At 40.9% G+C, this 17469-nt stretch overlaps 1 protein-coding gene across 2 annotated transcripts in view; it reads right to left on the minus strand.

Moving 5' to 3' along the window:
* The window catches only part of HNRNPLL (heterogeneous nuclear ribonucleoprotein L like), a 37137-nt gene that overhangs the window by 16273 nt on the left and 3395 nt on the right, over window positions 1-17469 (minus strand). Inside the window, exons 2-6 of one of the 2 annotated variants that reach the window (XM_005293549.5) lie at window positions 8782-8900; window positions 7747-7984; window positions 6104-6189; window positions 3711-3807; window positions 3555-3627 (exon numbers count right to left, since the gene is read on the minus strand). In XM_005293549.5, coding sequence (XP_005293606.1) covers window positions 3555-3627; window positions 3711-3807; window positions 6104-6189; window positions 7747-7984; window positions 8782-8900 — 613 coding nt within the window. The remainder of the gene's footprint in view (window positions 1-3554; window positions 3628-3710; window positions 3808-6103; window positions 6190-7746; window positions 7985-8781; window positions 8901-17469) is intronic. The other variant, XM_008167066.4, reaches the window with a different exon arrangement.

A 17469-nucleotide genomic window follows, 5' to 3' on the forward strand; every position in this document is an offset into this window, starting at 1 on the left:
TGTATTACATGGTTTTACAATCAGTAAACAGAGAGCATTACATATGTGTACACTATATTTACATGAACACCTACTGGGAGTGCTGAAAGGATTGTACATTACTGCATTATTCATGCTGCATCACATGTTATATTTCAATTGTTGTAAAATATCAGAATAATGCACTTCAACAATGGACAGTCCTTTGAGCAAACCGGTTTCATATAACAATCTAAAGTTAAGCAAGGGGTCAACATTACTGGATGGAAGCAGTGCACCACTTTCAAAAGGGTCATTTCTAATTAGTGACTGCTGCGTACTGGAAAAATGTGAACTCCCAAGTACTCTTTTGGTAAGCAGCAGATAATTTTAAAGAACATTTCTCACTGTGTTTTGTTAATAAACCATTTCTTGAAGTGCCATATTCAAAGATGTGGTGAAATGTTTAAGTTTGCTGTAATTATCGTTCTATTTAAATATGACTGAATGATGGAAATTGACTCTCCAGCCCACTACAGTTAGAGTTTTCCCCAAGTAATTTGAACTGCTGAGCTTAACCTCTATGACAGCATACAAAGGGAGATGAGAAATTATGTGATTTCCACCTAAGATGTTGAGGATAGGTTCCTAGCTAGATGATTACCTTGTCAATAAAAATCAAGGGAGGATGAGGAATGCTCCCACACAGCTCTTTGGCCTATAGAAAGCCCCTTTGACATAAGACCTCTTTCAGAGAGCAGAGATGAAAAGTTAGGTGTAAAATCCCAGCCTGGGGTTCTATTCTCTTGGACCTACGCAGGTTAACTGGTACAGTGGCTAGCTGTTAAAGAGCTCTATCTTTAATAGAGGGAACGCCTATGCAGCACTGGTCTCATAGTAAATGGCAAAAACGTGAAAGGGGTCAGTCCCCTGTTGGCCAGAAGGAAAAGACATCTCTCCTCAATCAGTCACCTGATGACAGCATACATGCAATCCAAGAATATATTCCCCTCATATTTGCAGGTATTCCTTAGAAAGCCTGCATAAGTGGAGAATGCTCTTAGAGGAAGAAAAGAAAAAGAAAAAAAAAAGGATCTTCTGACCATACAGGACTAGAAATAGTTCATCCTTAAGAACAGAAGCAGGAAAATGTGTCCTCTGTACCCTAAAACGGACAGACATGAGGTGGAATCCTGTCTCCACTTAAAACAGTGGCAAAACTCTCATGGTCCAGGATTTCAACAATGGTGCGCAACTGCTGTTTAGACTGACCTAAAAGAGAAGCTGAAATGAAAGAAGCTAGTTTTGAAACAATAGTCTAGGTCTTCTGAGAATTTCAGAAGAGACTGGGGGTACCTCAGCCTACAAGGGAACCAAGAAATAAATGCTATTTCTCTTGAGAACTTTTACTGCTGTGGAGTACACAGTGGCAAGCCAAGCCTCAGAACGAAGTTCCCTGGGGATAAGATCTTGTTTGCTGAAGCTAGAATCTTGCAGTCTGGGTACAGCAAGTTCAAAGAGCACGTAGCACCATCAGAACTTCAGGAAGAGGAATGGCCTGAAGAGTGCATGTGGAACAGTTGGCATGTTACATGAAGTATGGAGAGGAACTGCTGGGACAATTGGGCAGTAACTGCTCTATGCACCTGCTTCACTGGATAAAAACTGGCTCAGGGAGGTAGAGTTCACCTATTTGTGTTCTCCCCTATAGATTACTTTCTGGATCAAGAGATGTGTGCAACAGAAAGAGAAAAACAACACTACAAAGGGACAGCTGGATAGTACAGATCTAATTCCCTTTCCTCTTACATGGTGTGAAGGGATGTAGTGTCAATATGTAGATGACAAAGATATTCAAGCAACTGAACTAAAAATAATAATAAGAAAAAGGAGTGAGAAACAGAGCTGTGCATTTTTTAGGCCCGAGTTATGCTGGTGAGAAGCTTCTCATCTCCCACTGCTTCATTTGCTGGAGGAACCCCTGGTCCATACAGTCATATCTGTTTGTAACATAATTACATGAAATAAAGGTTGTCAAATTTGAGACTAAATGCCATAAAGGCAGCTGTAATATAAATTGCAATGGTTAAGAAACTGACAATCCACTTAATCTTTCAGTTTTTTTCATTCCTGCAGTTTCTTTGCTGTCAGTTTCTAAACATTTTTCTCAATTTTAATTTTCTTTAATACTTCCTGACTACTTAAGAATGAGTTTCTGAATTATGGTTCAAATATTTAAATTCTATCATCAACCAATACTGTAGCTCCCTTGTTAACCTTTTACAAGAACTTCATTTTGAAAATCCAAAACCTGCATTTTTAATTATACAACAGTTTTACAAGCCAAACCACTACTGATAACACTCAACATTTCTACAAAAATGTAAGTTTGAGAGTGCATCTCATCAGAGAGAATCAAAGCCCTTGCTTTCATATTTAAGACTTTGAAGATACTCTACCTTGGTTAGACATGTTATGTTTCCACCTCCATGTTATGCACTCCTAGATTTCTAAAGATTACATTATAGAAAAACTATTATTGTATACAAGTCACTGAACAGTTACAAAAAGAGAATACTTTAAATACTTTACAGAAGTCAGGCTACACAGCATTTTGTCTTTTACATTTTTAGTCATATTTTCACTATAAAGCGTTAAGCTCTGACTAGTTTTCACAGTTAAGAACCGAAGAGACAAGTTACACATGCACCATGTGTGCACCTCCTTGCTTCAAATACTTAAATTTAATATGCCTGAGGGAGCTTGTTTAATGTTGTATTATTAATCCCAGTTAACTACAGATAAATCCTTCAGTTTACTTACTATGAGACAATTTACACTGTAAAGACTGACTGCAGTTGTCTTAAATACAGCAAGGAATAAAATAAGAGTATTACAACAATGTAGATGAGATCAACAAGAAATTTGGGATTTACCATTTTATGGAGGTTCTTAAATGTTGCAATTGTAATTAAGGGAAATAAGACCAATATACATAAAAACTTGAACAGAATGGGTACAGTCTATCATGGTATTCATCCCATGCAAATCTGAAGTACTTTAAGTGTCCTCCTTTAAAAACTTGTGGTGGTGGTGCATGTAGTATGCAGACAAGGTGAATTGCAAGTCTGAGTTTTTTCAGAGGGCTTTTTGCTGATGCCGATGTAGTGCATGATGAAGTGTAGAGTCAGCCTGCTGGAGTCCTCTATCCTTCTTAATGCCTTGTCCAACATAGGGGAAAAAGTCCTTTCCATAGAGAAGCAGTGTGCAAGTTTGTAGTTTGTAAGGAATAGTCTGTATCAGTTTCCTCTCCTCCAAAGAGTGAGAGCTGCTTGGAGAAATGCAAGTCCTTGTACTGCGAACATGCTTGCATGTATGGGCTCCTTGTTGAACTAAATAGCTCATTGTACACCAGTAGGGGGCACTAACGTTCAATGTTACTTTTTTCCTGGATTACGTGTTGGCCTTTGCAAGACAGCCTTCATCACCAACGGCTTGTTTGAAATGACTATTGCATTACACAAGCTAACCATGTATAAAGTAGTGTCATTAGCACAGTCAAACACTTACAGCTATAACATATAAAAAAAACCTACCTCGTCTGCCCAGATACGGTTTAGTGTAGTCCCAACTATCATTGTCGTTTCTAATGACATTAAGTCGAGTTGGCTGTTAAAATTTAAACACAGGGTAAGTCTTGAACTTATGCACTTCATCAGTAAAATAGTTAATAGAGAAGATCTGAGCATTACCCTTGCATATTCAATTTTTAGTGTACAGCATCCTGCATATATATCTGCTCCATTGAGTGCTGCTTTAGCCTTCTGAGCACAGAGAACTGATTCAAACATAAATCTTGTTAAGGATTTTTTTGTTTTTAAGTAAAGATGTGTTTTTCCCCCTCCAAAATATTGAAGCAACCCAAGACATTTTAGAGCAACCTACAGTTACTCTGTTAGGAATAAATGAGAGATCTAAACAGACACACTAGTTTAAAACTGCTGGAAAGCACTGGCAATTCAAGTTCTCAGCTGCAGCCTGAACCATATGGTCCCTGCCTTTGAAGTGTATGCAGCCCAGGTTGAGCGGTTTCATGAATTAAGAATAGACTCATTCTGCTTACAGCCTATGCAGGTTCACTGAAAGCTTCACACAGGTCTCTCTGTGCTGAGAGCTTATCCAACTGCTAAATGGTGGACACCCTACAGCTGAGTGAAAATGGAAGTGGACATTTCAGCTGATATTCTAAGATGGGGTGGGCAAATTTTTGGCCCGAGGGTCACATCTTGGTGGGGAAATTGCATGCAGGGCCATGAATGTAAGGCTGGGGCAGGGGTGCGGGAGGGAGCGCGGTGTGCAGGAAGGGGCTCAGGGCAAGGGGTTGGGGTGCAGGAAGGGTGCGGGGTGCAGGAGGGGGCTCAGGGCAGGGGGTTGGGGTGCAGGAGGGAGCTCAGGGCACGGGGTGCAGGAGGGGTTTGGGGTGTGGGCTCTGGCCCGGCGTCACTTACCTGGAGCAGCTCTGGGGTGGCGGCGGGCTAAGGCAAGCTCCCTCCCTGCCTGCCCTGGCCCCACGCCGCTCCTGGAAGTGGCCGGCACCATGTCCCTGTGGAACCCTGGGGTGGGGGGCAGAGAGCTCCGCGTGCTGCCCTTGCCTGCAGGTACCTCCCCCGAAGCTCTCACTGGCCGTGGTTCCCCGTTCCCGGCCAATGGGAGCTGCAGGGGGCCTGCAAGCAAGGGCAGCATGCGGAGCCCTCTGCCCCCCCTCCTCCAGCGGCTGTGGTGCCAGCTGCTTCTGGGAGTGGTGCGGGGCTGGCAATCCCGTGGGCAGGATCCAAAGCCCTGATGGGCCAGATATGGCCCGTGGGCTGTAGTTTGCCCACCCCTGTTCTAAGAGCTTGTGTTCATGAACATGTAATTTATGGCAAGCTAGGTGTGAATCTACCCTGCCACACACCAACTGTCCCTTGTGGACCCTGCTTATGCACCTTAACAATTTGTTAATGCACGTCAGCAGGGTTCACACAGACAAGCAGTCTGTGACAGGCTACTGCAGGGTAGATTCACACCCCAACTTGGTGCAAACTAAATGTTTGTGTAGGCAAGCCTAAAACTTAAGGCTTACTACACACTAATCAGAGTATGTGGATGCAGCACATTACCGACAAATATTGCAAATGACTGTGCCATGGTAAGCAAGGACAAGGTTCAAACTAAACCCTTGAACAAGGCAGCTGGAGTTGGTATCTCCCCTTAGTACTACTAAAACCAGGCCTGGAAGGTTGGGTCTGGACAGACATGAACTCTATCACCCTAGCATGGAAGGAACTGAGGATATAAAAAGGGAAAGATTTGAGTAGTCTGCCACTTCCAAGAAAAATTCTACCACTGAACCAGGGAAAAGAAGTTTGAGAGAGACTTCTTGTGTTTGGATTTGTTAGTCAAACATTGTGTTTGTAGATGGACAAGCAAGAGACCTCAAATGGACATTTTTGACAACAGACACTGTATTTGTGGCCTGAGATTAAAGAGAAATTTGCTTTAACTTCATTGCCCAGTGGTGGAGACGACAGCCTGCAAGACAAGTGTCCCTTCAACATGCTAGGCTCAATACATGGAAAAAAAAATCATATTCTTTACATATTTTGAGATTTTAGTTCTCTGGAGACTAGCACAAGAGCATACAAAATGCCTGCAGAGATCTAGAGGATGGCTTATGTCAGGGTGTCCCCCTCCCTCCTTGATCCCTGTAGTCAGTGGTCTGCTGTGCCAGACGGTCTAGATTCAGCAGCACCCAGCACAACAGACCATTCAGTTTGCAGCATCTTTTTAATGGGGAAAACCATGAAACTGACTTTACACAATGTGCTCCCAAATGCACAAAAATGATTAGCCTGTATGTAACATTCATCTTAGGGGTTACTTTTAGCCCAGCATATAAAAACAATGAACAAAGATGTGATTTAAAAGTGGCAATATTTTGGTGCAGATTTATCTGCTCATACACTGGAAATGACAAAGCATCTTGAGTCGACTAATTCTCACATTTGTAGAGCTCAAGATTAATGTAAAATCTTACTGATATCTGCATGCTTAAGTCTCATCTGCAGCTGAGAACATACAAATATCAGTATTAATAAAAGGATATTCAACCATTGCTTGTATTCCATTTCTCTTGAATATAACAATACGTTGCACTTTCCCAACAGGGTTGCACACAGTATACAAGACATCCTATAAATGAAGAAGAAAAGCTATTTTAGAGAGACATTTCAAGTTTGACATTTTTATGAAGATTCACAAGTGTTCTACAGGACTTCAAGGTATATGCAGGTGTTCATGGAGTAAATTTCACCATATCAGCGTTTAAATCTCAAAGAAGGATAAACCCAGTTATTTATCAAATTATAGCTACTTTATATGTACATTAAGAAATGTTAACCTTAAAAGATGATGATTTTTCCTTATGTTGCTGTATCACAATCGAGAACAGTCAACTCCCTCAAAGGAAGATTGTCTGTTTTCAATTTCTAACGTACATAACCTCTTAACCAGGGGTTCTCAAACTGGGGGTTGCGAACCCAAAGGGCGTCACAAGGTTATTACGGGGAGGTCATGAGCTGTCAGCCCCATGCCCACGTTAAATTAAATTAAGATGAAATTAAATTAAAAATCCCTGTTTTTAATTTATAAGGGAGATGGGGGGAGGGAGGGTGTTGCACTCAGAGGCATGCTGTGTGAAAGGGTTCGCCAATACAAAAAGTTTAAGACTCACTAAAGGAAGCATTCACACAAGTATTAGGTTTCACTCCAGGAGATAGTTCAGGCCACAAAAGTAAGGTTACCATATCAAAAGTAAAGAGGGATGTTTTATGCAATGACAAATTGTGACATCACAAAACCCAGACAATCTATTGCCTGGGTTTCTAATCAACTGATAGCTAGAAAATAAGCCAGTTAAATAGTGAGATAACACCCATGGTCAAGACTCCTGGGTCTCATGCCCTGTAATGGGAATAAAGAGACAGTGGGATTTTTTTAGAATACACTTGAATATAAATGTCTGATATGTGTCCAAGTAATTGTAACTTTTAATAATCATCGATGGATCACTCGATGATTGCTTTTGAAGCACCTGGCATTGGCCACTGTCAGAAGACAGGATACTGGGTTAGATGGACCATTGATCTGACCCAGTGTGGCCTTTTTTATGGTTTTAGTAGATTGCCTGCTAGGGTTAAGTGTACAGCTGACAAAACAGAAGTCTTCAAAGATATTGCGTAATAGCTGTGCTCATCCCAACTTGCTTCAAAGGTGTTATGCAATGTCTAAAGGGTTCAGTGGCCAGGATTTTGAAATATTATAAGTTGCTACATACTTTCTGAAAGACATTGCAAACGTATTGCTATAACAAGGGGAATGCCATTCAGCTTTTAAGCCGTTCGGAATATTTGTGATTGAGAGAGTTCTGTTGGACTGTTTTCTGCTCATAATAACTTGCTCTGATAGAATATTAATAGCATAACCAATGTTTTGGATATATAACACAAGGTCTTATAAACTGTACCTTCATACAAATGGATGCATCCTAAGTACTGGTTGCATCTCTGGAGAAGTCTGATATGTATGTATGTGCTTAACTTGAATTCACTGTTGTAACAAAAAATACACCAAAACTGACTGCATATTAAACAGCTTAAATGGATACCCATAATACATAATTATAACAATAAAGGGTATACACTGGAAGTGAAGTTGAAAGGTTTTTAAAAAAAAATTAAAGAAACATACCACTGTAATTGGGTAGAGAGGATTTTGAATTGATAATAGGAGAACTTTGTTTCCACCTGATGGATCATCCGTGTTCCCTGGCCGAGTGATCCTTTTGCTTGTAGAATAGTTGAAAAAAGCTTGTTGTCCAGCAATATACACTGGCTCATCTGCTGCAAATGTCACACACTTCTTGGCACTTTCTATGTTTTCAAATTCCACCAAAGCCTGGCGTTTAAATGGCATCATCATGACATAGCTGGTCAGGAGAAAAACACAGAGTAAGTTCTCCTGATACGCTTTTTCTTAAGATTGCTTGTCATAAATGGAACGATGTTAATTTAATAAAAAAAAAAATTCCCTAGTGTAAGACAGCTGGTCTCCCTTCATAAGTGAGTAACTTTCATTCCATTTCCTAAATCAAGTCATGTAACTATAATTATAAAGTACATTTGTACAATAAAGTTAAACAATTTATCAGTAAGTTAGATAAGCAACAAATAGTGTTTTCAGAATATAAAGAGTTAAATATTAGTCTACTAAAGCTTGTAATGTTCACAACTAGCGGATATGAATGACATATACTAGCCCTGCTAAAACTATAACTAGCTGAAGATTTTACTTCCAAAACAAATGTTTTTAAACTGTAGCTAGTAAAAGGTCATGGATGGTCAAGTGAAAATAGCAAAAAGAGATCAAAGCTTTGACACAGTATCAGAATGAGAGAAACCTATAACTCTAGCATAACTATTCTTATTGTTAACTATTGAAAGTCTGACTGCAGACATGCAGCGTTGAATGTACAATAATGAGACTTTATTTGATTAGCCATCTTGTGTATAGAAAGTACCATGCCTGCAGTTAGAGACATTGCCAAGAAGTTCAGTATTCCTGTGCTACCGACTTAATTATTGATAAAAATGGCCATTTTGAGATTAGGGATGTCATTACAAGTCTAGCAGATCATTTAGCTTTGTTCTCAAAAGCAATCTTACCACCAAAGCTCCTAACCTGCCTTGAGCCACCAGAGACATGGCTTTCCTACTGTCAACATACCATATGGTTCCAAATTTTTCAAGAGCCTCCACAAGGTCCGCTTCTACGACTGATTCACAGAGTCCCCGGACATGGACGACAGGAGAAATAGAAACTTTGTGATGACTTCCACCCACATCCTAACAAAAGCACAAAAATTTTCTAGTTTATACCAGAACTTAAAACACAGCTATAATTAACCACATGTAAGTAAATGTCTGACCTCCCCTCAATAAAAGTGCCTCCATCCATCCACAAGATCTAACACACGAAGAGTCAAGTGAGTCAGAGCAAGCATGTTGCTGAGTTGGGTATTGAGGTTCCCTTAAAAATTAACCAGTTAACCAAGACCCCAGTTTCCAAGTTTGGTCACCTGCATTAGTAAGACCTTGTCTATACAAGGAAGCGAACCATAGATTACAAAATATTTCTACTGTGGAATATACTCTCCTTGACTGGGGAGGAAAATTGTTTGGATGCAAGCACAGATAAGCCCGAACAACCTTTTTTTATATTCTTCCAATCTAGTTTAAGCCAATTTTTGTTGGTGATGCGCAGACAGGAGAAGGGGACTGAGAAGATCCATTACTGAAATCTGAACTACTGTGGGTCACTTTCCTACTGTAGACAGGATCTGAGTTTCAACAGCATTTTCTCACATTACTCAGGAAGAAAAGCAATTAATTAACTGCAGGCCCTGAATTTTATGTGATTATGCACTTTCCTCACATCACTGAGGGCTACATCAGCACTTAATCAGAATTACACTTAAAAAACCCCAAATTTTTATATATTTTATATCCTGTTTTCTGATCCTAGGGGACATTTGTACACCACCTCTGGGATTAACTACTTCAAAAAGATTCAGTATCTCGATGACACAGCATAACTCCCACAATGAAGATTTTCAGAACTTAATGTTATCAAATAATTTCATTACTCAACCAGTTCCTTCACTACCATCCTCCAAAAATGGTCTGCACTAAGAACTATATATGCCAGTTCATTACCACAAAAACATCCAGGTTTCCTTTAAGTACAATTGCCATGTCTATGCATGACTGAATAGCTCAAGTGGTGATTTTTAGTTAATCTTTCTCTGTGCATCCTTGAGATAAGAACGAGGATGATAAATTTCAGCCCAAAGACAGAAAAGATAAATAAACTGAAGAGGGAACAGACACTGAAAGATCCAAAGACAGCAAGAAAAATTAGATATTAAAGGCATACTAAATAAGTTGTGACGCAAACAGCTGTTGTGGTCAACTCCTGCCACACTGCAGATTAGTCCAATGTGAAGTTAACCAATATAATTTTAACCAAGTCTGTTTTGTGGAAATATATCCATGCAAAAGTGTAATGTCTTCCAACTACGGTGTAGATGCCTTGAGCTGGGGTCCTCAAGCCCTCTCAGGATAAGCAATTAATAAAAAGTTTTGCATAAATTAGCTTCTAAGATTGTCTTTCTTATAATTCAAGAAGTCCTTCTCTTCCCTTCCCACAACCTTTTTTTGAGCCTGCAAATTCAAGGAAATTGACTGCAAGTTTAAAATAGATGTGGGTTTACAGTGGATTATATACTTATTTGTAGATGTGCAGTAACTACATTGAACATGAGTTTCTTGAAATTACAAGATTTGTAATTTCTCTTTAAATCCAGAGTCCTTCCCTTGGAACAACTGATTTTTGAGGTGTTAGTTACAAACTGAAAATGGCTTTGACACTATAATCCTTATAAACAACCTCAGAATTTGCAAACTCTGGACAGCCAGTGAGTAAATTACTTTGTAATCTTAATTTTAGTTGCAGATTGTTAATGTAGATACTTGCAGGATTATATTGTTTTAAACTGCAACATGTGTTCTTTGAAGATGAGTGGTGGTGGCTGTGGTGGGGAAGAGCACCAATCATATTTGCATAAATCACTACAACAATTTCCTGAATTAAATCCACTATCTTTGAGGTCTAAAGCAATAGCTATAAAATTAAACAGAAGATTATTATGCTTTCAGCTGCAGGCGTTTAAAGATTGTGGAAAGTTGAGGGAAATACACAATAGTTTCTATTTTCCTCTTATTCTGTTCTTTGTTCTGTCCTCTCCTGCTGGTTGGTAGCAAATCTAGTTCCACTCCAGTCATGGAGAGCACCACCTGTTTCCTCTTTCTGCACAGCACAGGCCAATGGCAAAAGCAGCTAGGCTGACTTCTTATTCGTGACTTATTATAAACTGACTTATGTAGCCACTAGCATTGAGCCGAAGTTTTCCTTAAGCTGCCTATAATGAGATTAAACTCTTTTTCCTGAGGGGTTAGCCAGTTTAGGATCCAGCATAGGAGTATAAGTAGTTCAAATTATTTGCATGGACACTGCGGAAGCAGCTAGAAAAAAGGAGAGCCAGCTCTCTAGGCTGTAAGTGCTCGATAGACCACAGTTAGGTACCATAAATTCCCTTTCCTCAACTGTTGTTTTGGAAGCTAAGCTCAAAAAATACAAAGTAAAGAAGAATGCCTGAGATGCTAATGCATTTATTTTTAAGTCTGTTTAAGTTGTGGTGATAAATATTTAAGAACAGATTTACAAGTAACGTGTATCTCAAGAGTAAGGCACACAGATATGCAACTGAGGCTTTGGACTTATCTACACAAGTAAACTGTAACACTTAAACCATACTGATACAGTTAAAGCAGTACAAATCACCTAATGTGGATGCAGCTTGTCCATACGGGAAAGGAAATAAGCTAAACTGGTATAAGGCACTTTTATTCCACTATCCCTGTGTCCATACTAAATTATGTGCACATGCACATAAAAGCAGTCCACAAGTGTGCAAGATGTGACTCCTGCCAAAGATTATGTCTAAACTTGGAAGGATTAGATTAACAGTAAATGTCAGTAAACATTGGTTTTTGTGTAGAGTGAAATCAATGAAAAAATATTTCCATCCAAAATAATTGAAATTACAGATAGGCAAAGGAAAAAAATGCCACTTGAGAATTTTTTAGAGTTTGATTTAAGGAGATTTACTTTGTATATTTTAAACACAAGATGTTGGCAATTTTTGTGTTAAGGGTTGTAAAGCTTTAACTTTTACAATCTCAATGTCCGTCATTATTGTCTACACCTCATACATTTGCACAAATGTGAAAATTTAAAATAGATAAAAATAAAATGCTTAAAAATAATCAACATCATCTGTCAAAATTATAAAACATAAAAATCAACTTCTGCCAAACCTACCTAATTATATCAGTGTGCTCAGAAGGCCAGCAGTGTCACAGAGACCCAGCCAGTCACAACCTCATTCAGTCTGACAATGACTATGGGCAGCCAAAGCTATCTCCTGCAGACATCCCTATTTTGGTTAGCCAAGCGGCTCCCAAAACACAAGTTCCCCCTTATCCAGTGTCACCCGGGAAGACCAACCTCCTGCAGATGGAGCTGAAGGTTTGGAGGGGGAATAAAAGCCATATTAATGCTCAAGAATCCCCATGCATAAAATGTGGAGGGACCCACAGAACACAAAGACACAATACTTGTAGCAGTTCAGGGATAAAACTGGCAGCAAGTTCCTTGGGGAAAGAGTGGGAAAGAGGTAACAAAAATCTCAGTCTCTTACCATGGGTGTATGAGGTGTTTAGCAGGATTTGCAACTTTTAAGGCTAACAGGACTACCACCTTAAGGCTCCTGATGCAGCCCCACTTGCGATTGTTCAGACAATCAGATGTGCACAGATGTGATGGGCAGCAGTATGAGGATACAACAAGATGACACCCATGTGTACAAGGACTGGTTTCAACAATTTTGTACTGCTATAAATGTATCTCTACAAGAATAAGCTATACTAATATATAAACCTTTATGGGATAAAAATTTATCTCAGAGAGAGAGAGAGAGAGAGAGAATGAATCTCAGTGGTTCTCAAACTTTTTTATTGGTGACCCCTTTCACATCACAAGCCTCTGAGTGCGACCCCTCCCCCCAATAAATTAAAAACACTTTTTTATATATTTAACACCATTATAAATGCTAGAGGCGAAGTGAAGTTTGGGGTGGAGGTTGACTGCTCGCGACCCCCCCCCCCCACGTAATAACCTCACGACCCCCTGAGGGATCCTGACCCCCAGTTTGGGAAACCCTAGCTTATCTGCTTAATGTGCAATGACACTCAGAAAAGATAATAGGAAGCATTAGGAAAGGGATCAATAGTAAGACAGGAATATCATAATACCACAATATAAATGCATGGTACACCTACACCTAAAATACAGAGTGTACTACTGGTAGCCCCCTCTCAAAAAAGATATATTAGAATTGGAAAAAGTAGAGAATGAAAACAAAAATTATTAGGAGTATGGAACAACTTCCATCTAAGTAGAGATTATAAAGACTGGGGCTGTTCATCTTAGAAGTGAAACAACTAAGGGAGGGGAATATGAAAGACGTCTATAAAATAACAACGTGGAGAAAGTGAATAAGGCACAGGAACCAGGGTGTCTCAATGAAATTAATGGGCAGCAGATTTAAAAGAAACATAAGGAAGTACTTCTTCACAATGCACAGTCAACCTGTGGAACCTGCTGCCAGGAGATGGAAGTGACAAGGAGAAAGGCCTGGGTGTATTGGTCGATCACAGGATGACTATGAGCCACCAATATGGATGCAGCTGTGAAAAAGGCTAATGCAATCCTAGGATGTATCAGGTGAGGTATTTCCTAGAGAGCAGGAAGTGTTAGTACCATTATACAAGGCACAGGTGAGACGTCATCTGGAATACTGTGTGCAGTTCTGGTCTCCCATGACATGTTTAAGAAAGATGAATTCAAACTGGAACAAGTGCAGAGAAGGGCTACTATGATGATCAGAGGAATGGAAAACCTATCTTATGAGAGGAGACTCAAAGAGCTTGGCTTGTTTAGCCTAACCTAACAAAGGCTGAGGGGAGATATGATTGCTCTCTATAAATACATCAGAGGGATAAATGCCAGCGAGAGAGAAGAGTTATTTAAGTTAAGCGCCAATGTTGACACAAAAATAAATGGATATAAACTGACCATCAACAAGTTTAGGCTTGAAATTAGACCAAGTTTTCTAGCCATCAGAGGAGTGAAGTTCTGGAACAGACTTTTAAGGGAAGCACTGGGGGCAAAAAACCCTAACCGGTTTCAAGACTGAACTTAACAAGTTTATGGAGGGGATGGTATGGTGAGACTGCCTACAATGGCATGTAGCCCATCTGCGACTGCTAATAGCAAATAACTCTCAGCAGCCGGCAATGGGACACCAGAAAGGGAGGGCTCTGAGTTACTAGAGAGAATTCTTTCACAAGTATCTGGCTGTTGGTTCTTGATGACATGCCTAGGGTCCAAGTGACCACCATATTTGGGGTCAGGAAGGAATTTTCTCCTGGGTCAGACTGGCAGAGACCCTGGTGGTCTTTTGCTTCCTCTGCACCATGGGGAATGGGTCACTTGCAGGTTTAAACTAGAGTAAATGGTGGATTCTCTGTAACTTGAAGTCTTTAAAACATGATTTGAGGGCGTCAGTAACTCAGCCAGAGATTATAGGTCTATTACAGGAGTGGATGGGCGAGATTCTGGGGCCTGCATGTGCAGGAAGTCAGACTAGATGATCATGATTGTCCCTTCTGGCCTTAAAATCTAGGAGACTGTCAGAAGCTGGAGCTGGGTGACAGGGGATGGATCACTCAATAATTAATTTATTCTGTTAATTCCCTCTGAAGCATCTGGCACCAGCCACTGGTGGAAGACAGGGCACTAGGCTAGATGGAACACTGGTCTGACCCACTATGGCCATTCTTATAACTGTGTCCACACTAGGGTTGTGCTGCTTTAATTAAACCAATATAGTTGTAGTGCAGGGGTTCTCAAACTGGGGGTCAGGACCCCTCAGGGGGTCACGAGGTTATTACATGGAGGGTTGCGAGCTGTCGGCCTCCATCCCAAATCCCGCTTTGCCTCCAGCATTTATAATGGTGTTAAATATGTTTTAAAGTGTTTTAAATTTATAAGGGGGGGGTCGCACACAGAGGCTTGCTATGTGAAAGGGGTCACCAGTACAAAAGTTTGAGAACCGCTGTTGTAGCGGTACAAGAACAGTGTGTCGTTCAGCCCTAAATCAGGAAGCCACAAACCCTACAGAAGAGTCATGGTTAAGGCAACAATTTTAGTCACAGAGGTAATGGATTCCATGACTTTACTGGACCGCTATGACTTCTTCCGCTTCAGCCGTCAGCAGCTTAAGCGAGGGCTGGAGGCAGGACTGTGCACTTGCCCTGCTGCAACAGCTTGCAACTGCAAGCTGGATGGCTGGAATCAGAATCCCACTGCCCCTGCCCTTGTGTTTGCGGGTGGGAAGGGAAGACTGCAGCTGGGGCCCCGAATCCCTGCCGGGCAGCTACAACCAGGGCTGTGCACCCCAACCCTGCAGCTGCAGCCGGGGTTGCATGCCCCAGCCCCGGCTGGAGCTGCAGCAGGAGCTACGTGCCCCTGTCCCGCAGCTGCGGCCATCTCCAGAGCGGGGGGGCTGTGCGCCCCTCATGGCTGCAGCCCCTGCTGCGGTTGCTGGAGCTGGGGGTCTTGGCCTGTCAGTTTCCCCCGCCATGGGATTCCATTCCTCCCCCCTATTTAGACCTGCCCCCGGTTATTTTTTTAGTAAAGTCACGGATAGGTCACAGGCTCCGTGAATTTTTGTTTATTGCCCATGACCTGTCCGTGACTTTTACTAAAAATAACCGTGACAAAATCTTAGCCTTATTCATGGTATATGCTGAAGCAAAAGGTAAAAGTGTGCAAAAAGCATTGTAATGATTACCCAGGACAGCAGATATAGAATATCGCTGAGCTATTGTAAAAGGCGCTGCAGTTGTCAAACTACTATGGCACCCGTGACCTCCCCCTTAAATAGCTATCAGTACAAGAAAAGAAACGAAACACAAATGGTCTGAAAAAGCAGTCATCGCTGTCAATGAGGCATACCGCAGCTATGCAGGACATCGCCATTATAGTTCCTATGCTCTAGTGGTCACTGTATCTTGACCTACAGATATCAGCACCAGCAAAGGCAGCTAAGCAACATAAAAATGCAGTTATTTATAGCATTTGCAGATTGACTCCATCTGAAAACACGCCTTGCGGGTTTATGCAGAGATTGTAATCATTATCAATGTTCTCCTTTTACACAGAGGTCTCTCTGCACCAACTCCTTTGCCTCCTAGGACGGTACCACCAGTTCCACCAGGCACGACAATCTTATCCTGCACCAAATCCAGCAGACTAGATTAATTAGTGTTACCAACTTTACGCAGCAGTAAATATAGATGAATTTGAGAATTAAGTCATTTAGCTTTTAATTTCCAGAACATCAGTTGACAGTAGACTCACTGTCTATTTGGTGTAGTTCTACAGTTTTGACTGGGATTTCTTTGCCCTGGACTGATTGCCTGTTTGTTCCAAACCTTTCTCTCTGGACTCTCCCTCAGTCTCTTCGCCTCAACTTCACTCCCCACCCGTTCCTCTTACCCTCTTCTCCCCTGCCCCCCTCATCTTTCTATTTAACTTATCCCCCCTCAAGTAACCCCCCCCCATACACACACACACAAAAGAGTAGAACTAGTATGACATTTGCCACCATCACACTGTTCATTCTGCTTATATGTTATAACCCTTCTATTTAAATTGTAAGCTCTTTGGGGAAGGAACTGTCTACTACTCCTTGTTTGTACAATGTGACCTCATTCTTGGCTGGCCCTTTGGCACTCCATAATAAACATGATTAAGAAAAATTTTTAAAATTAGAAATATAGGGTCCTTATCTACCCACCCAAGGCTGGGTGATAAGACAAAGACATGATGTGTTCCCCCTGCCCTCCTCCAACAAGAGGCCACTAAAATAAAAATAACAGTATAACTGAAGCTAAGAGCACTTCTGTAGAACTGCAGCATCAAGAGCTGACGTAACCCAGCGCTTGAGGCACAAACAAGGTTCACATATAAAGATTTCAGCAGAAGCAACTTTACTGACTTGCTGTAGTACCTGGGCATTGAGTCACATCACTACTTTAAATAATGTTTTCGATCTGTCTCCCCGCCCCCCCCTTAGTCTTCAATTCACTATTTCAAAATCCAATTAAGATTTTCTACAAATCTTTTAACATTTGCTATTTGTTTCTATTAAATTTTTTTGTCTTCCAGTTGGTCGCATCTGTTTACACTCTTTCTTTCTCCCCCATATATTTTCCCTTTCAGTATTCACTTTAGCTCTCTATGCTTTTTTATCTCTTCACTCTTCTCTTTTTCCTTGTACGCCTGTCTTTGCCCCTTTTCTTACCCCGCTACAGCCAGATTATCTTCTCCAGACCACTCCACTCCTCGATACATCAAGCTCCACATTTCCCACACTGCAGGTTCCCTTCTATACTCACCACCTTGTCTCTTTTCTTGTTTCCTTCAGAAATATCCCAAAGGTAAAGTGACAAAAAGAGCAAAGTTATAAAGCAAGCAACTTTTTTTTTCCTTTTTATACTCTAGAGCAGTAATTCTTAATCTTTACCACAGCCTGCACCACTTTGGTTCTCAAAATATGTTCTCGCACTCCTTAAGCCTAAAAAATATGTTCTCGTACCCCTTAAACCTAGATATAGAATCACAGAACATCGGGGTTGGAAGGGACCTCAGGAGGTCATCTAGTCC

This window comes from Chrysemys picta, chromosome 3 (assembly GCF_011386835.1).
Source record: "Chrysemys picta bellii isolate R12L10 chromosome 3, ASM1138683v2, whole genome shotgun sequence".
In the NCBI taxonomy this organism is placed as follows: Eukaryota; Metazoa; Chordata; order Testudines; family Emydidae; genus Chrysemys; species Chrysemys picta.